The sequence below is a fragment of the Ammospiza nelsoni genome, chromosome 2 (genome assembly GCF_027579445.1).
Source record: "Ammospiza nelsoni isolate bAmmNel1 chromosome 2, bAmmNel1.pri, whole genome shotgun sequence".
NCBI classification, from domain to species: Eukaryota; Metazoa; Chordata; class Aves; order Passeriformes; family Passerellidae; genus Ammospiza; species Ammospiza nelsoni.
Window position 1 is genome coordinate 117,888,083 of NC_080634.1, and position 21,176 is coordinate 117,909,258.

The 21,176-nt window shown below is 38.3% G+C and overlaps 1 protein-coding gene across 4 annotated transcripts in view; it reads right to left on the reverse strand.

Annotated features, from left to right (window-relative positions):
* TTC3 (tetratricopeptide repeat domain 3) overlaps positions 1 to 21,176 on the reverse strand; it is a 118,454-nt gene that overhangs the window by 22,101 nt on the left and 75,177 nt on the right. For all 4 annotated transcript variants that reach the window (XR_009420513.1, XR_009420511.1, XR_009420512.1 and 1 more), the window contains exons 22-32: positions 16,390 to 16,516; positions 12,691 to 12,813; positions 12,464 to 12,565; positions 12,027 to 12,119; positions 11,721 to 11,785; positions 10,850 to 10,986; positions 6,520 to 6,828; positions 4,198 to 4,461; positions 2,204 to 2,250; positions 1,090 to 1,146; positions 22 to 98 (exon numbers count right to left, since the gene is read on the reverse strand). Coding sequence is in view for 1 of the 4 variants with exons in the window: in XM_059493597.1 (XP_059349580.1) it covers positions 22 to 98; positions 1,090 to 1,146; positions 2,204 to 2,250; positions 4,198 to 4,461; positions 6,520 to 6,828; positions 10,850 to 10,986; positions 11,721 to 11,785; positions 12,027 to 12,119; positions 12,464 to 12,565; positions 12,691 to 12,813; positions 16,390 to 16,516 (1,401 nt within the window). In the remaining 3 variants the exon portion in view is untranslated. The remainder of the gene's footprint in view (positions 1 to 21; positions 99 to 1,089; positions 1,147 to 2,203; positions 2,251 to 4,197; positions 4,462 to 6,519; positions 6,829 to 10,849; positions 10,987 to 11,720; positions 11,786 to 12,026; positions 12,120 to 12,463; positions 12,566 to 12,690; positions 12,814 to 16,389; positions 16,517 to 21,176) is intronic.

Below are 21,176 nucleotides of genomic sequence, written 5' to 3' on the forward strand. Positions count from 1 at the left end.
AAAGCAGAATCAAATACTCACACATTATTTTCTTCTATAAATATCTTCTCTTCCTCTCGTGGTGCTGTACTAACTCCACTGGATAATACTAAAATAGACTAATTAAAAACAGATTTATTTTAGTTTTTACCTCACAAAAACTCATGGAACATAATCCACTGCAAAGACCAGGAGTAACTTATTTACACTGAATTTTGTTCTTCAAATTCATCATGTTCATTATGAACTGCAAAATTTCCAGAAATTATCAGTGCTAAGCCACAGCTTAATGAATTCTTAATTTAAATTTATCAATTCCTTCTTCAGAATTTATTTGGGAAAAAATTGGGATATTCAGCCTCAAATCCCTCTTTTTTTAATGAATTTCATCAAAATTTAATTAAACTTTCTTTTAAATTTGAGGCTGTAACAAATTTACCACAAACAGGAATTATCTCTAATTCCACATGTCACTCTGGTTATTAGTATATCTGTCTATACCATTAAAGACATTTAAGTTGTCTTTATTTTTATTATCTAAAAATTTAGAAATACACAAATAAATGCACCTAAGTCAGAAAAATTAGTCCTGAGGAAAAAATCTGAAGTTTACTCTTGAAATTCTAGAAAAATGATAAAGAGGTGAGGGCATGAGGTTTTCAATAAAACAAAATCCTCCAAAAGGCAGCAGAAAACTCAGGCAGAATAATATTCCAACAAACTCCATAAAATAATGAATAATTAATAACATTCCTGAGCATGAAATGGAGATTTTGAACCAAATTCCCATCTTCCCACATGGAAAATTAAAATCACAACAAATAATTCAGAATTAAGCCAGCAGAAGGTGCCTCCAGTCAGAGCCAAAGTGAGTCATAAATAAATTTAAAAATTGCTTTTATACTGATAAATTTTAACAAAATGGTATAATTTAAATATTAACAGCTTAATTTTACTTCAGGAAAAGCCACTTCAGGAAGGAGTTTCCTCAGGATATTTACAAAAACAGCTCCCATCCACCTGAATGCCAGAAATTCTAAAAAAAATCCCAATTTTAGGTAGGTTTTTGGTAGTAAATAAATGGTACCTGCTTGGTGCAAAGTTACTGACCTTTGAATCTTTCAAATTCTTCTTCCTGTTTTTATTTTTAACTTTGATTTCATTATTCTGAAACAGAAAAGAAAAATGAAGGCACAGGATTGGCAATGTTGCTTCAGTTTTCCAAGGAAGACAAAGATGGAGGAACTGAAATTTGAATTATTCTTTAGCAGGACTGGGATTACCCAAGAACAGAATAATTAATAATTACAGGTTATCCCAACACTGAAATCAAAGCAGTTTTCTTGTGCTGGTTTTTATTTCATTCTTGGATTTTCCCAATTCATGAAATGAAAAAGCAAAAAAAAAAAACCCCAAAATCTGAATTTTATTAATGTGTACATTTAAAAATCTGAATTTTATTAATGTGCACATTAAAAATTCTGCATTTCATTAACATGTACATTTAAAATTCTGCGTTTCATTAATATGTAGATTTTTAAAAATCTGCATTTCATTAAGATGTACATTAAAAATTCTGCCTCTCCTTATCATCTACATTAAAAATTCTGCACTTCATTATCTTCTACATTTAAAATTCTTCATTTTACTAATGTAGACTTTAAAATTCTGCATTTTTTAATATGTGCATTACAAAGTCTGCATTTTATTAATGTGCACATTAAAAATTCTGAATTTTATTAATGTGTGCATTAAAAAATGCATTTTATTCATGTGTGTACATTTAAATTTCTTCATTTTATTAATGTGCAAATTAAAAATTCTGCATTTTTTTAGCGTGCACACTAAAAATTCTGAATTTCTTAATATGTACATGAATTAACTCTAAAGCTTTATTGTGAATCAAAAGTAAATCCTGGATTTGTAAAGTAAATTTAACTGCAGGCAAGAACTTCAATGAGGGTTCCTAAAACACAGAATTAACTGAAATCCAAAATCTATTTCTGCCAATTGGATTTTAATGATGACACCAATCAAAAAGTGATTCAGAATGAGGCACACTTGGAAAATTATTATTAAATAATTTCAATAATTTAAGAAAAGGGAGGTAAAACAGATTAAAATTCCAATAAATCTGGAGGACCGGGCTGGAAAATATTTCCTTTTCTAAAACAGCACAAAGTTCTTTGTGAGCTGAGGCCAAAGAGAAATGAAATTCACTTACTGACAAATTCTCATTTCCCTGCTTCTTTAATATAATGGTCGGATCATCTGTGGGAAGGACAAAATTCATGGTGATTGATGGAAATAACAATATTTTAATGAATTTACAATTTAACTGTGAAATCACGGGAATTATTGCTCTAATCCTTTACCCAACGCCACCAAAGGAGCTCCACAGCTGCAGCTGCAGGACTTTCATGAAGATTTCATTTTTCTCCCGGCCGTTTTACGACCGGAGATAGCTCAGGGACGCCCCTCGGAGATTTTTGGCGTTTCTCTTTTCTCTTTGCTCGGCTGATTTATGTCCTGAGATAGCTCAGGGATGCCACTTGGAGATTTTTGGCGTTTCTCTTCTCTCTTTGCTCGGCTGATTTATGTCCTGAGATAGCTCAGGGATGCCACTTGCTCGGTTTCTCGGCTGTTTAGGCTTCTAAGTTTTCTGCTGCTGTTTTAGGCTGTTTAGGTCCAGGGACGCCACTTGTAAGGTTTTCTGTGCTGTTCAGGTTTGTAAGGTTTTCTGTGAGCTGTTTAGGTTTGTAACTTTTCTGGCTGTTCAGGTTTGTAAGGTTTTCTGTGCTGTTTAGGTTTGTAAGGTTTTCTGTGAGCTGTTCAGGTTTGTAAGTTTTCTGTGCTGTTTAGGTTTGTAAGGTTTTCTGGCTGTTTAGGTTTGTAAGGTTTTCTGTGAGCTGTTTAGGTTTGTAAGGTTTTCTGGCTGTTTAGGTTTTTTAGGTTTTCTGTGAGCTGTTTAGGTTTGTAAGGTTTTCTGGTTCTTTAGGTTTGTAGGTTTTCTGGCTGTTTAGGTTTGTAAGGTTTTCTGTGCTGTTTAGGTTTGTAAGGTTTTCTGGCTGTTTAGGTTTGTAAGTTTTCTGGCTGTTTAGGTTTGTAAGTTTTCTGTGCTGTTTAGGTTTGTAAGGTTTTCTGGTTCTTTAGGTTTGTAAGGTTTTCTGGTTCTTTAGGTTTGTAAGGTTTTCTGTGAGCTGTTTAGGTTTGTAACTTTTCTGGCTGTTGAGGTTTGTAAGGTTTTCTGTGAGCTGTTTAGGTTTGTAAGGTTTTCTGTGCTGTTAAGGTTTGTAAGGTTTTCTGGCTGTTTAGGCTTGTAAGGTTTTCTGGCTGTTTAGGCTTGTAAGGTTTTCTGGCTGTTCAGGTTTGTAAGGTTTTCTGTGCTGTTAAGGTTTGTAAGGTTTTCTGGCTGTTCAGGTTTGTAAGGTTTTCTGGCTGTTCAGGTTTGTAAGGTTTTCTGGCTGTTCAGGTTTGTAAGGTTTTCTGGCTGTTCAGGTTTGTAAGGTTTTCTGGCTGTTTAGGCTTGTAAGGTTTTCTGTGAGCTGTTTAGGTGTTCTGGAAAGGCCCAGGGATGGCCTTGAAGAGCCGAAGCTTCAAAGGACGAGGAGAGACTTCTGATCTTGTCTCGGTCTCGGTGTTTATTAATTGTTTATCTAAAAGATTTTCTTTCAGCCCGACAGAGGTCTGCACAGCAGTCAGCCATGGGCACACTGAGAGCCCCTGGGGCGGTCACTTATCTTTATACCCGAAGTTACGTGTACAATATTTATCATTTCTCCCCAATACCTTCTACCCTTATTAACTGGTGCACTTCTAGTAATAACCAATCCCAAAGTGCCACCATCACCACAGAAGATGGAGGCCAAGAAGAAGAAGAAGGAGGACAGGACACGCCCCAATTCCTCCATCTTACTTCTTTAGACCCCCCTGTACCAAAATCCTAAACCCTGTGTTTTACACTCTAATTAACTCATCCCTTCACCATTCACCCAGTGAATTCCTCCCATCCTCACACAGGTGTCGTCTCCCGTGCAGGATCAAAGTGCAGCCACCAGACACTTCTGGCAACATCCCAGGACTCCCGAGCCCCCCAAGGGTGCTCTCGGCCTCTCTGCACCTCCATCCTGAGGTGCTGAGATCCCACACTTTCATACTAAAAATGCACAAATAAAAATGAATTTTTACTGGAAATGTTTGATCCTTTTGGCTACTCACCCATTTTATCAAAGAATTCATCTAAAGCTTGATGGAGCTGTGGGAAATGTTGTCGGTTTTCTTCTAAAAGCCATATAAAACACCGGGATTTCTCTAGGGGAGGGGCGAGGAAATAATCACAAATTTCTTTCTTTCCACCATCAGCTGCCACACTATCAAATTTACTGCCATATTTCTGGTTCCACAGTGGAGTTAAAATAGAAAAGTCAAGCTCTTGCAGAACTTGGCCATATTGAAGGAGAAAATTTTTTGTTGCTGTCAGACCTGGAAAAGAAGGGAAAAAAAAATCTCAATATTTCATTCCAGCTTTAAATTTTTAATGCTTAAAATGTGATATTGCTCTTCAAAAGGGCGAGAGTTTGGTCTAGAAATTCAATGTACAGATGGTGTGAGAGCTTTTGTGTCCTGGAAATGCAAACAAACAAAAATGAGCAATGGGGTTGATATAAACTCTACTCTCAGAAATTATTATTTGTATAATAATAACAACAAGATTTGGATCTATTCTGTGAATAGATGGGATGGGATGGGAGTCAATAGATTAGAATTCTAAGAATTCTAGGAATTCTTGGAAGGATAGGAATATGGTAAAGCAAAATGAACAACCCCAAACCCCAAAATCCCACTTTTTTTCCATTATAAACCCAACAGCAAACTGCAGAGCACCAACACATCTTATTTCCAAGTTTAATGGTAAAACCCCATTATTTACTCTCCAAAACCAGATTATTGCTACCAATATCAGCATTTAAACCCATTCTGGAATTTTAAGACCATTTAAATTTTTTTTAATTTTTAGACCCATTCTGGAAACTTAAGACCATTTAAAAATTGTTGAATTTTCTCTGCTGAGCTCCTGGGTCACCCAGGCTGTGCTCCCCTCTGGAAATGAGGGACAGGACAAAGAGGAGAAGTTTTACTTTGCAGTTTCAAATGAGGAAAAAGGAGAATTTTTTGTGCTCTCAGAACCCAACAGCAAACTGCAGAGCACCAACAAGAAATTGCTTCCAAGTTTAATGAGAAAACCCCATGATTTACTCTCCAAAACCAGATTATTGCTACAAATATCAGCATTTAAACCCATTCTGGAATTTTAAGGCCATTTAAAAATCGTTCAGTTTTCTCTGCTGAGTTCCTGAGCTACCCCGGTTCTGTTCCCCTCAGTAAACCAGGGACAGGACAAAGAGGAGAAGTTTTTCTCTTTGCAGTTTTAAAGGAGGAAAAATGAGAATTTTCTGTGCTCCCAGAACCCACCCCGGTGATCCAGGTGCTGCAGCCACTTGTGCACTTTGTGTGCTTATAATTCTCCAAGCTGCAGAATTATAAACCCAACAGCAAACTGCAGAGCACCAACATGAAATTGCTTCCAAGTTTAATGACAAAACCCCATTATTTACTCTCCAAAACCAGATTATTGCTACAAACATCACCATTTAAGCCCATTCTAGAATTTTAAAATTTAAAATTTTTGAACTTTCTCTGCCGAGCTCCTGAGGCACCCCGGTTCTGTTCCCCTCAGTAAACCAGGGACAGGACAAAGAGGAGAAGTTTTACTGTGCAGGTTCAAACGAGGAAAAATGAGAATTTCCTGTGCTGTCAGAACCCACCCCGGTGATCCAGGTGCTGCAGCCACTTGTGCACTTTGGCATCCACCTCTCCCAGCTGCAGAATTACAAACCCACCATGAAATTTCTCCAAGTTTCATGGTAAAACCCCACCATTATTTACTCTCCAAAACCAGATTATTGCTACAAACATCACCATCTTAACCCATTCTGGAATTTTAAAATTTAAAATTTTTGAACTTTCTCTGCTGAGTTCCTGAGGCACCCCGGTTCTGTTCCCCTCAGTAAACCAGGGACAGGACAAAGAGGAGAAGTTTTTCTTTGCGGTTCCAAATGAGGAAAAAGGAGAATTTTCTGTGCTCCCAGAACCCACCCAGGTGATCCAGGTGCTGCAGCCACTTGTGCACTTTGTGTGTTATAATTCTCCAAGCTGGAGAATTAAAAGCACACAAGCTGGAGAATTATAAAGCCAACAGCAAACTGCAGAGCACCAACAAGAAATTGCTTCCAAGTTTAATGGTAAAACCCCATTATTTACCCTCCAAAACCAGATTGCTACAAATATCAGCAGTTAAACCCATTCTGGAATTTTAAGGCCATTGAATCATTGAATTTTCTCTGCCAAATCCCTGCCGAGCTCCTGAGGCACCCCGGTTCTGTTCCCCTCAGTAAACCAGGGACAGGACAAAGAGGAGAAGTTTTTCTTTGCAGTTTTAAAGGAGGAAAAAGGAGAATTTCCTGTGCTGTCAGAACCCACCCCGGTGATCCAGGTGCTGCAGCCACTTGTGCACTTTGGCATCCACCTCTCCCAGCTGGCTCAGCACGTGCAGGAAGCCCCTGCTCCGCACCCGGCTCCTCTCCTGGATCACGGAGCTCAGGAGCCGCTCCAGCACCTCCTGGGCAGGGATTTGGGAATAAGAGCTGAAATCCTCCTCTCTGATCACCCCCCAGGCCAGCAGCTCCTTCAACAGCCTGGCAGTGTCAGGGACAGCAGCTTTGATCTTCTCGGAATGGCGCCGGATGTGCTGCAGGATTTGGTCCCCAGCGTATAAATCTTGGCCAGGACCTGGAAAAGTCAAAATATTCCGATTTTAAAAGTACCAAACCAGCAAGATTTCATTGTCTTTACCACAATTCCAACTTAAGGAGTAACTTTAAAAAGCTTAAAAATCTTTGAAAAGCTCAAAAACCTTTAAAAACCTCAAAAACCAACTTAGAAAGCACAGATAATTTAAGTGGTGTTTGTAATTGTTTTACACCGAGAATTACAGGATGTAAAGAATTATTTTTCCCCATACATCCTGAGCATTAGGAATTTGATCCAATTTGATTTGATTTCAATTTTTGTTTAAAGAAACAAACTCCTTGCCCAGATTTAAGGATGAGGTCACAGTGACCTGCAGTGGCTCCAAGGATCACAGCTGAAGGTGAGGCAGAGAAAAGGAGAGAGCAAAGATTGAAAACAAAGCAACCAGGAAATAAATGAAATATTAATAATAATAATGATAATGATAATGATAATGATAATGATGATAATAATAATAATAATAATAATAATAATAATAATAATAATTTACAAATCCACAGGGAAGCCAAAATCTCCCAGATTTCCAGGACATGCCATCAAACAGGGAACAGGCACCCAGAGAACACCAAGCATGGGACTGAAAAAATACACCCAGAGTATTTAACAGGGAATCCTAGGAAATGATACATTAATTATATCCCAAATTGATAATACAGACCCAAAATAAATTTTCCAACATCCCCCTTTTTTCTGTGCCTTGAGAAGCTGCAGGGAATTCCCAGCTCTGCACTGTGGAGCAGCCAACATCCAGCAAGGAAAAGCTGAAGCTTTAAATGCCTACAAAGGCTGAAGTATTTTTATTTTCCCCAATCATCTGGAATGTACTTTTCATGATCACCCTGTCTTTATTTCAGATATTTTTTTCTCTACCAGGGTCCCCAGGTGCTTTTTCAATGGGTTCATCCCTTTCCAAAGGGTTCACTCAGAACTGGAGCCTTTCCCCTCTCCAGGCTGATCCTGCAGGAAGCAGCCAAGGGAAAATTGAGGTTTTCTACAGGAATTAAATTCTACAGGAATGAAACCACACAGTTGTCACTGTGATATTTTCTGAAAAATCCCTCCATCAGGGTTTTTCTCCTGAGAAGCCTCAGAAAAGAAATGTAAACAATAATTATCTGATTGCTTGGAAAGAGGCTGGAGATCATTTACCAACAGGTGCATCTTTGATTGGTTCCGTGTGAATTGTTTTTAATTAATGACCAATCCCAGTCCAGCTGTATCAGACCCTGATCAATCACAAGTCTGTATTATTATTTTATCATTTATTTATATATTTATATTGTTAAACTTTCTGATGTCTCCTTTCTCTTTCTTTAGTAATATAATATAATATAAATTGCTATAATAAATATAATAAACTATAATAAATGTAACATACTATAATATACTATATTATAGTATATTATATACTATATAATAATGTAATGTAATAAATATAATAAAAACATAAAATATATAAATAATATGATATGATATGATGGTATGATATATATATGATATGATATGATATGATATAAATTGCTACAATAAGTATAATATACTATAATAAATGTAACATACTATAATATACTATATTATAGTATAGTATATTATATACTATATTATATTGTAATGTAATATAATAAATATAATAAAAATATAAATTATATAAATGATATAATATGATATAATACGATATGATATGATGATATGATATATGATATATGATATGATATGATATATAAATTGCTATAATAAGTATAATATACTATAATAAATGTAACATACTATAATATACTATATTATAGTATATTATATATTTTACTGTAATGTAATGTAATATAATATAATAAATATAATGAAAAATATAAATTATATAAATTATATAATATGATATAATACAATATGATATGATGATATGATATATGATATATGATATGATATAATATAAATTGCTATAATAAGTATAATATACTATAATAAATGTAACATACTATAATATACTATATTATAGTATAGTATATTATATACTATATTATAATGTAATATAATAAATATAAAAATATAAATTATATAAATTATATAATATGATATAATATGATATGATATGATGATATGATATATGATATATGATATGATATTATATGATATAAATTGCTACAATAAGTATAATATACTATAATAAATGTAACATACTATAATATGCTATATTATATTATAGTATATTATATACTATACTATAATGTAATGTAATAAATATAATAAAAATATAAATTATATAAATTATATAAATTATATAATATGATATGATATGATATATGATATGATATGATATGATATAAATTGCTATAATAAGTATAATATACTATAATAAATGTAACATACTATAATATACTATATTATAGTATAGTATATTATATACTATACTATAATGAAATGTAATAAATATAAAAAATATATAAATTATATAAATTATATAATATGATATGATATAATATGGCATAATGTAAAGTAATGTAATATAATATGGCATAATGTAATGTAATATAATATAATGTAATGTAATGCAATGCAATGCAATGCAATGCAATGTAATGTAATGTAATGTACATCAGCCTTCTGAGAACTTGGAGTCAATTCTCATCTCTCACCTCATCCTGGGACCCCAACACCCCAACAATTATTAACCACACACAGGGACACCCCCCAGCAATAAAAACAGAAGTGAAATAAAATTTGTCCGAAGTAAAAATGGTAAAAATGCCAATTTTTCACAGGGGGGTGACGCTCAGCATGAGGATTCTGCTGGGATTGAGCTGGGGATGCTCAGAATGCTGATCCCACTGCTCTGTGCTGACTCAGAGCCCCAGGGAAACTGGGATCAGAACCCCAGGGAAACTGGGATCAGAACCCCAGAACCCCAGGGAAGCTGGGATCAGAACCCCAGGGAAACTGGGATCAGAACCCCAGAACCCCAGGGAAGCTGGGATCAGAACCCCAGAACCCCAGGGAAACTGGGATCAGAACCCCAGAACCCCAGGGAAGCTGGGATCAGAACCCCAGAACCCCAGGGAAACTGGGGTCAGAACCCCAGAACCCCAGGGAAGCTGGGATCAGAACGCCAGGGAAACTGGGATCAGAATCCCAGAACCCCAGGGAAGCTGGGATCAGAACCCCAGGGAAACTGGGATCAGAACCCCAGAACCCCAGGGAAGCTGGGATCAGAACCCCAGGGAAGCTGGGATCAGAACCCCAGAACCCCAGGGAAACTGGGATCAGAACCCCAGAACCCCAGGGAAACTGGGATCAGAACCCCAGAACCCCAGGGAAGCTGGGATCAGAACCCCAGAACCCCAGGGAAACTGGGATCAGAACCCCAGAACCCCAGGGAAACTGGGATCAGAACCCCAGGGAAGCTGGGATCAGAACCCCAGAACCCCAGGGGAAGCTGGGATCAGAACCCCAGGGAAGCTGGGATCAGAACCCCAGAACCCCAGGGAAGCTGGGATCAGAACCCCAGAACCCCAGGGAAGCTGGGATCAGAACCCCAGGGAAGCTGGGATCAGAACCCCAGAACCCCAGGGAAACTGGGATCAGAACCCCAGAACCCCAGGGAAGCTGGGATCAGAACCCCAGAACCCCAGGGAAAGTGGGATCAGAACCCCAGGGAAGCTGGGATCAGAACCCCAGAACCCCAGGGAAGCTGGGATCAGAACCCCAGGGAAGCTGGGATCAGAACCCCAGAACCCCAGGGAAACTGGGATCAGAACCCCAGAACCCCAGGGAAGCTGGGATCAGAACCCCAGAACCCCAGGGAAAGTGGGATCAGAACCCCAGAACCCCAGGGAAAGTGGGATCAGAACCCCAGGGAAAGAGAGGCAGGAAAATCCCTCCGGGATCCCCAGCCCCAGCTCTGCTCCCGCCCTGTCCCAGCCCGGAGCTCCCAGTGCCAGGGCTGGGGACCCCAACGCTGCGGCTGCCACCCCTCCCTGCAGAGCCCCACGTCCCCAGTGTCACCCACCCCTGTGCTGGCTGCCCTGGGGCTGCTCTCTGCCCTCCTGCCTCTGCTCAGCTTCTTTCCTGGCACAGCTCCTGGCCGCCTCTCGCGCTTCTTTTCGCCATTTCTTCTTTTCTTGCTTTATTTTTATGTTCCTAAGGCTGCAAGAAGCAACGCGGCAGACAGCCAAAGGTTAATTAAGGTGTAAAAATCACACTGCCAAAGGTTAATTAAGGTGTAAAAATCACACTGGAAAGTACAAATGCAATAAAAGTGGTCTTCGCTTAGGAGCAGAGACCATAAAAATTCATTAAAATATTGATTTTCTCAAGTTGCACCAACTTTGACTCCCACTAAAGATGTTTAAATTAGGATTGGCTCCAATACTCTTATTTTTAATTTATAACTCAGCATTTTCAACCAAATATTAACATTTTATTAATTTCATTTTTAAAAATCTGCTTTGTTTGTCCTCTCAGCTTAATTCCTTATTATTTAAAGGTTACTTTACTTGCCAACTCAGTTATGTGAAATATCTGAGTATCAGTAACTACAGCAGCAGCATAAAATGCATTTATATTTACACCTTCTAAACATTCACACAAAATTAATTCTGTGGAACAATTTAAATGCTTTTACCATTGGATTATATTGGATTTTACCAGATTTTTTTGGTTTATCGGGCAAAGGGCAAGGATAACATTCTAAACATTCACAAAGAATAAATTCTGTGGAACAATTTAAATGCTTTTACCATTGGATTATATTGTATTTTACCAGATTTTTTTGGTTTATCAGGCAAAGGGCAAGGATAACTTTCCAAAATATTTGTAAAAAAGGCAGGAAAATCCCTCCTGCTTTGCTCTGAAATCAATTAAAAAAGGGCAAATCTTACCTTGTGCATTTCTGTTTTATACAGGCCCTTGGGGGTTCCTTCAGTTTTGGGATTTTTTGTTCAAACTACCAAAACAAGGGACAGGACAGGAATTAAATCTGGGTTATGGCAAAACAAACCCCACAATCATTTCTGCTTCTCTCAGGTCAGTATTGCCCTGGGGAGAATTCTCCATTTTCCTGTGCCTCTGGGAGTGATTCCTGAAGGATTACTGAATTCTTTTTTTATTTTTGCAGTTATCCTCATTTATCACTTTATCCCCCTTAACATTCCAATTAATTTCACATAAAACATGACCATACTTACTTCACATTTTACCACCCCAGGAGGACTGAAAATAACTATTTTTGAAATAAGGCCTTTACAATCAGGAGTAAAACACATTTCCTTAAGGAAATCCTGCAGGAGAAAAGGACACACACAACAAAGGCAATTAAATCCACACATCATTTATACCCCTGCACAAATTAATTCCTCAATTTGAGGTGACCAAAGCAATCAAAGGAAACACAATCCCAAACTCTTCCTGGGATGGGTAGAAAATCAAAAATCATAGAAAATCTGTGGCATTTTTTATCCTTTTACTCTCTCCTCAAACCTCACACCCAAAAGCCAACTTCCAGAATAATTTTCCAGATTTCCCTTCATTTTATCCTGGCTGCAGAATTTTGTGGAATTCCTTGACATATCTCAATGCTATGATGTTAAAAAAATTAAAAATTCCCGCGTGGCAAAGGCCTCACCTTATCATTTTTATCACTGTAGCTTGCTGTTTTCAGCTTTTTCCAGCAGCTGATGTGGAATTCCACTCTACACTGCTGACAGCAGATAACACGTATAAAACCCTAAAAATGGCAAAAATGGAACATTTTTAAGTAAGACCACAACAAAATGCAGTGCTGAGCTTGGCACATCATATAAAAAGGGGCAGAAAACAGATCAAGTTTTACTTTTCAAACTGAAAATTTACCTTAAAGTCTGGGTCTGTAAAATATATTTGGATTTTGGAGTAGCCATGGCACTGCTGATATCGACAAACAGCATCTGGCTCTGGGGGGAATTTACATTCCTCAATATAATTCCTTAAAGCCAGCTGGAAAACACAGAATGGTCACAGTTAGATTCAAATTCTACAATTTGAATTGTAGATTCAAATTCTACAATTCCTTAAAGCCATCTGGAAAACACAGAATGGTCAGAGTCAAAGAGCACAGAACCAGGAAAAGATTCAACTTCTATAATTCCTTAAAGCCATCTGGAAAACACAGAATGGTCAGAGTCAAAGAGCACAGAACCAGGAAAAATTCAACTTCTACAATTCCTTAAAGCCATCTGGAAAACACAGAATGGTCACAGTTAAAGAGCACAGAACCAGGAAAAGATTCAACTTCTATAATCCAGGAAAAGATTCAACTTCTATAATTCCTTAAAGCCAGCTGGAAAACAGAATGGTCAGAGTTAAAGAGCACAGAACCAGGAAAAGATTCAACTTCTATAATTCCTTAAAGCCAGCTGGAAAACAGAATGGTCACAGTTAAAGAGCACAGAACCAGGAAAAGATTCAACTTCTACAATTCCTTAAAGCGATCTGGAAAACACAGAATGGTCAGAGTTAAAGTGCACAGAGCCAGGAAAAGATTCAACTTCCACAATTCCTTAAAGCCAGCTGGAAAACACAGAATGGTCACAGATAAAGAGCACAGAACCAGGAAAAGATTCAACTTCTATAATTCCTTAAAGCCAGCTGGAAAACACAGAATGGTCAGAGTTAAAGAGCACAGAACCAGGAAAAGATTCAACTTCTATAATTCCTTAAAGCCAGCTGGAAAACACAGAATGGTCAGAGTTAAAGAGCACAGAACCAGGAAAAATTCAACTTCTACAATTCCTTAAAGCCATCTGGAAAACACAGAATGGTCACAGTTAAAGAGCACAGAACCAGGAAAAGATTCAACTTCTACAATTCCTTAAAGCCAGCTGGAAAACACAGAATGGTCACAGTTAAAGTGCACAGAACCAGGAAAAGATTCAACTTCTATAATTCCTTAAAGTCATCTGGAAAACACAGAATGGTCACAGTTAGAGCACAGAACCAGGAAAAGATTCAACTTCTATAATTCCTTAAAGCCAGCTGGAAAACAGAGAATGGTCAGAGTTAAAGTGATCAGAACCAGGAAAAATTCAACTTTTATAATTCCTTAAAGCCATCTGGAAAACAGAATGGTCAGAGTTAGAGCACAGAACCAGGAAAAGATGCCACTTCTACAATTCCTTAAAGCCATCTGGAAAACACAGAATGGTCACAGTTAGAGCACAGAACCAGGAAAAGATTCAACTTCTATAATTCCTTAAAGCCATCTGGAAAACACAGAATGGTGACAGTTAAAGAGCACAGAACCAGGAAAAGATTCAACTTCTATAATTCCTTAAAGCCATCTGGAAAACACAGAATGGTCACAGTTAAAGAGCACAGAACCATGAAAAGATTCAACTTCTATAATTCCTTAAAGTCATCTGGAAAACACAGAATGGTCAGAGTTAAAGTGCACAGAACCAGGAAAAGATTCAACTTCCACAATTCCTTAAAGCCAGCTGGAAAACACAGAATGGTCAGAGTTAGAGCACAGAACCAGGAAAAGATTCAACTTCTACTCACAAACTCCTGGGGACAGCAGCGAAACACATCCCTCTAGGCAGAGCAGTGACTAATCCCAAAATTTATACAATATTAAACTGTTTTCTAGTGAAACCAGGCAAGATTGGCCTTTTATGGCCAAAATATTCCAGGGGTTGCTGGAAGCGCTGGCAGCTGAGAGCTCACAGCCTCAAACACCCAGAAAATGCAGGTTTGTCCCGGGCCAGTGTCCCATTGTCCAAATGGTTTTATCATTGTGCAAATGATTAAACATTATGGGGGAAAAATGTTGTTTTTTTGGTAATTTCTGAAGATCCCCAGCATTTCCAGAGTGCCTCACCTGGCACCTGGGCTGAGGAACAAGCTGAGAGCTTGGCCCTGGGGAAGCAGCCAGGTGTCCCAGGGTAAATCCTGAGGGAAAGATTTCATGTGGAATCAGGGAATTCAGGGATTTCATGTGGAAACCACGCCTCAGGTTTGAGCTTTTCTATTTTTCAGGTTCTGAGCTGCTTCAGTGTGTGGGGCTGGGCTTCATATTATGGGATGGTGAGCCAAGAGCCCACCAAGAGCAGAGCCCTGATGAAGGCTGGCGGGATCTGCATTGTGCAGGGCTCCCTGACCATGGAGGGATGGATGGATCCACATTGTCTCTGAGGAATCCTGAGGGTGGATTTTATAGCAAAAAGCCCCAAAATGCTGTTCCTACCACAAACTCTGCCTCAGGTTTGAGCTTTTCTATTTTTCACATTCTGAGCTGCTTCAGTGTGTGGGGCTGGGCTTCATATCATGGGATGGTGAGCCAAGAGCCCACCAAGAGCAGAGCCCTGATGAAGGCTGGCGGGATCTGCATTGTGCAGGGCTCCCTGACCATGGAGGGATGGATGGATCCACATTGTCTCTGAGGAATCCTGAGGGTGGATTTTATAGCAAAAAGCCCAGAAATGCTTTTCCTACCACAAACTCTGCCTCAGGTTTGAGCTTTTCTATTTTTCAGGGTCTGAGCTGCTTCAGTGTGTGGGGCTGGGCTTCATATCATGGGATGGTGAGCCAAGAGCCCACCAAGAGCAGAGCCCTGATGAAGGCTGGCGGGATCTGCATTGTGCAGGGCTCCCTGACCATGGAGGGATGGATGGATCCACATTGTCTCTGAGGAATCCTCAGGGTGGATTTTATAGCAAAAAGCCCCAAAATGCTGTTCCTACCACAAACTCTGCAGGTCTGGGGACTTTGGCCAAGTGAAAAACCTTCCCAGTTCACTGTGTTAAAAATGCCTCTGTGCAGAGCAGCTCCTGGTGCCAGATTTTTCCAGTCAAACAGGGAATTTTACCACATAAATCCCAATGTTTTATCCAGGAACCATCCAGTCAAAGTCTCCTGGTTTAAATTTCGGTCTCTTTTGAGAAATTTAACCAAAAGTCTCTTTTGGTTTTAAATTTAAAACTTCTTGGTTCTGCCAGCTCAGATTTTGAACTGGTTGTCCCCAGAATTCTGTTGTGTGCTCACACCTGAAGGTTTGGGAGTGTGCAAGGAAGGGAATCAAACATTATCCCAAAATCACTGGGGCTGGAAAGGGAATCAAATATTATCCCAAAATTACTGGGGCTGGAAAAGAGCTCCAAAATCCAACCTGGGACACATCCCCATCTTGTCACCGAGTGCCACACCCAGGCCCTGCCTGGCCAGTTCTGATAAATGATAAATAAAAAAATTAGAAATGAAAAAGCGGTAAATGGAAAAATGATCAATGGAAAAATGATAAAAAAATTATAAACAAAAAATGATAAACAAAAAATGATGGCAAATGATAAATGGAAAATGGCTACACCTTGTGAGCTCAAACAAAGCTGCTTCTCCAAACCCACTGGCCTGTGGAAGCTGCACAATTCCCATTGTGGAAAAAGGAGAACTGGAATTTCCCCAACAGAAATTTCAGCCTCAGTGTCCTGCCTGCTGCTCCCCATCCTTCCTGTATCCCAGGGAGGAGCAGGACAATTTTCTATCTCTTTTTTTTTTTAATCATTTATTTAAACATACCTGTAAATTCTCTATTCGCGTCTCCTCGATGACCTGAGTTGTTCCTGGCCAGGTTAAAACTCCGGGGACAATATTGAAATCAATCATCAGCTTTGACCTCAGGAATTGGTCGAGGGCATGAACAAACCTGGATTTGGAACAGGTCAAACACACTCAGATCCCCTGGGAGCAAAAATTCCCCAAAATTTCCACCATCAATTTTATCCTGCCAGGAGCAAACAGTGGTGACTGAGAGGATGGGGGATGAGAGAGCAGCTGGATCATTAAATGCTGGTTTGGGATTTTTTAATTTTTGTTAATGCTGGGATTGAAGTGTTTGAGATGGTATTCTATATTATATTTGGATATATTTATTATTTTTTATTTACAATAACAGTTACAGTTATTGTACTGTATGTACCGTACAATAACTGTATTGTATTTATGTACAATACAGTTGTATTTATGTACAATATTGTATTTATGTACAATAACAGTTACAGTTTTATAAGTTGTGAGTTCTATAGTATTTTACTAATAAGTTACAAAATGGTTAATTTTTTTTCTATGTAGTTTTTAAGGTTAAATTACCTAATTAAGAAATGACCCTTAAATTGTTTTTACTCTTAACTTAATGACTAATTATTCCTGTCTTGTAATGTGGATTTTTTGTCTAAGTATAAAACACTAATTAAACTTGTGAAGGAGGAGAAGGAGGAGGAGGAGAAGGAGAAAAAGAAGGAGATGAAGAAGAAGAAAGAGGAGGAGGAGGAGGAGGAGGAGAAAAAGAAGGAGATGAAGAAGAAGAAGAAAGAGAAGGAGGAGGAGGAAGAGGAGGAGGAAGGAGACGCAGATGAAGACGAAGAAAGAGAAGAAGAAAAAGAAGGAGGAGGAGGAGGAAAAGAAAGAGAAGGAGGAGAAAGGGAGAAAGAGGAGAAGAAGGACAAGGTGGCCCAGAAGAAGGACTAACTTCTGCTTTAAAACTTTTATCTTGTTCTATATATATTACTATATTCTAAAACTGTAAATTCTAGGTTTTCTATCTTGTGACATTGCACACTTCTAATTAAACTCCACGCTTGTAATTACAGTGTAATTAATTAATTTTGGAAGTCTTCTCTATGGCTTTGGGTTAAATGCAGTGTTCTCTTGGGTGTCTGTGGCTTTCAGCAGAGGAAGTTTAAAATTCTCAGCATCCAGGGTTCCAATATTTCAATTTTCTGGTTATTTGGAGGTAAAACCCTGCAGGCGTGAGGGCAGGCAGGGATGAGCCTGGGATGCCAAGGGATCCATGGATGGGGGAAGGTTTATATAGTGTGGATTTTTATGTGAAGTTTGAGGTAAGAAATGCTGGCTTAGAAATGTCTTGGAATTGGATAGATATTGTTGAGAGAGAAATGGAATGAGAAATAAGTAAATAAATAATTTTCTGTAAATAAAACTAGATATTTTGGAGAAATAGAATGATTAAAATGTTTTGTAGTAAGATTTATGAGGGGTAATTTTAGAGATGCAAAGTTTAGGTAAGAAAGGTTGGCTTAGAAATGTTATGGAATAGGATATTGTTGAGAGAGAAATGGAATTAGAAATAAATAAATAAATACTTTTAAGTAAATTAAACTAGATATTTTGGAGAAATAGAACGATGAAAATGTTTTGTAGTAAGATTTATGAGGGGCAATTTTAGAGATATAAAGTTTGAGGTAAGAAATGCTGGCTTAGAAATGTCATGGAATTGGATAGATATTGTTGAGAGAGAAACGGAATGAGAAATAAATAAATAATTTTCTGTAAATAAGATTAGATATTTTGGAGAAATAGAACTATTGAAAATGTATTGTAGCAAGATTTATGAGGGGTAATTTTAGATGATGTAAAGTTTGAGGTAAGAAATGCTGGCTTAGAAATGTTACGGAACAGGGTAGATATTGCTGAGAGTGAAATGGAATTGGAAATAAATAAATAAATACATAATTTTCTGTAAATAAGACTAGATATTTTGGAGAAATAGAACTATGAAAAATGTACTGTAGTAAGATTTATGAGGGGCAATTTTAAAAGATTGGTTTTCAGTTGCCTTCTGATAGTGATGGTGTGAATTATAACATCTGTACTGTCTCAGCCTTCACATGAGACTGAAAATGGAATAGAAGTTTTTAAAACCTCTCTCAGTTGCCCCATCTCTGGGTGAAAAAAGGGCTTTATCCCACAGCCAGGGGTGCTGTCACCTGTGCAGGGACCTTTTTGGGGTCAAGACTGCCAGGGAAATGATCCACGAGCACAGGAGTGGGATGCAATCCCAGGAAGCAGAAATTCCCTCAGAGCATCCACCAGCCCTGAGCAGGTGCTTTGAGCCCCCCCCAGCAGGAGGGGAGACAGAAATACATAAAATTCAGTCCCAAACCTCCTTTATTTGGCATTATTTTGGCATGGCAAGGGGGCAGGGAGAGGGGGGATGGCAGAGCCCCAGCTGGAGCCAGCACAGCCAGGCCCAGCTGTGCTTTATTTATTCCCTGAAGGATAAAGGGAGAAACACCCTGACCAAAACCTCCTTTGATGTTTTTCATTCTGAGTTCTTTGTGTTTCTTTTATATATTGGAAGTTAATAAAGTTTTTTTCTCTTTATTCATAAGATGGAGCCTGCTTTGCTTTTTTTATGATCACATCTCACAGCAGACAACACCAGGGAGAATTATTTTCATAATTCTGAGGAGCAGGGGAAAAAAACTTCCCCTTTCCCCATCCCTGTGGGCAGCTCAGAGGGAGAAAAGCCAGGAATGAGGGAGTGAATTCCAGCCTGGGATGAAGGAGGGGAGCAGAAAAGTGATTTCAGTTGTTTCACTCTGTTTCCCACTCTCCAATTATCTTTTAATGAACAATAAACAATTTTTCCTGACATTGTTTCCTGTGAGTCATTAGGAAATGATCTCCCTGTATTTACCTCCACCCTGGAGCTTTGCCATGGAATTTCTCCCCTCTCCCTCAGAGGAGGAGATCACAACGGGATAAGGAGCCCCCACCACGAGCCTTTAGGGGGAACTTTGATCCCACGGAGCTCCAGGGACACCCCAAAATCCCCCCACCAGCTCCCCACAGGATTCCACGAGGGACAAACCCCAGCAGGAATTTCTGGACGGGTGGGAGCAGCTCCAGCTTTTTTGCTCCCGTTTTGTTCCTGTCCTGGCCCTGCATTCCAGGCTCTCCCTGTCCCTGTGGGACGTGCCAGCTCAGAACTCCTCCCTGCTTTCTCAGCTCCAGGGCATTTGTGACTCACCGGGGCCTCTGCCCAGCCCAAGGCCGCCCTGCAGCTCCCCGGGGATGAGATAAAGCCACATTTCTTTGGGATGCATTCTTCCCTCAGAACAAGGAGGGTTTGTTCTTTCCCTCTGAGCTCCCCCCGCTGCGGGGCTGGGATCCCTGAATCCCAAATATTCCCCCAAATCTGCTCTGTTCAGCAGCTCCCATCAGCAGCAATAAAATTCCACTTGCATTCAATCCATTGGATTAAATCCACTGTGTGAAATCTATTGGATTAAAGTTATTGTATTAAACCTATTGTACTGAATCCATTGGATTAAACACACTGGGATTAAATTAAAACACTATGGGTTTAAACCCACTGGATTAAACTAATTTTATCAAATCCACTGGATTGAATCTATTGTATTAAAGCCATAGGATTAAATCTATTGGATTAAACCCATTAGATTAAATCCATTTAATTAAACCCATTGGATTAAATCCATTGGATTAAACCCACTGGATTAAATTTATATGTATTAAACCTATTGTACTGATTCCATTGGATTAAACACACTTGGATTAAATCCATAGGACTACACCCACTGGATTAAACCCACTGGATTTAATTTATTATATTAAACCCATTGTACTGAATCCATTGGATTAAACACACTTGGACTAAATACACTTGGATTAAATCTATGGGTTTAAACGCACTGGATTAAACTAATTTTATCAAATCCACTGGATTGAATCTATTGTATTAAAGCCATTGGATTAAATCTATCATATTAAATCATTTGGATTAAACCCATTAGATTAAATCCATTGGATTAAACCCACTGGATTAAATTTATATGTATTAAACCTATTGTACTGAATCCATTGGATTAAACCAACTTGGACTAAATACACTTGGATTAAATCCATTGGATTAAACCCATTAGATTAAATCCATTTAATTAAACCCATTAGATTAAATCCATTGGATTAAACCCACTTGATTAAAATTATTTGTATTAAACCTATTGTACTGAATCCATAGGATTAAACACACTTGGATTACATCCATAGGATTACGCCCACTGGATTAAACCCACTGGATTTAATTTATTATATTAAACCCATTGTACTGAATCCATTGGATTAAACACACTTGGACTAAATACACTTGGATAAAATCCATTGGATTAAATCAATGGGTTTAAACCCACTGGATTAAACTAATTTTATTAAAACCACTGGATTGAATCTATTGTATTAAATCCATTGGATTAAACCCATTAGATTAAATCCATTTAATTAAACCCATTGGATTAAACCCATTGGATTAAATCCATTGGATTAAACCCACTTGATTAAAATTATTTGTATTAAACCTATTGTACTGAATCCATTGGATTAAACACACTGGGATTAAATCCATAGGACTACACCCACTGGATTAAACCCACTGGATTTAATTTATTATATTAAACCCATTGTACTGAATCCATTGGATTAAACACACTTGGACTAAATACACTTGGATTAAATCCATCGGATTAAATCTATGGGTTTAAACC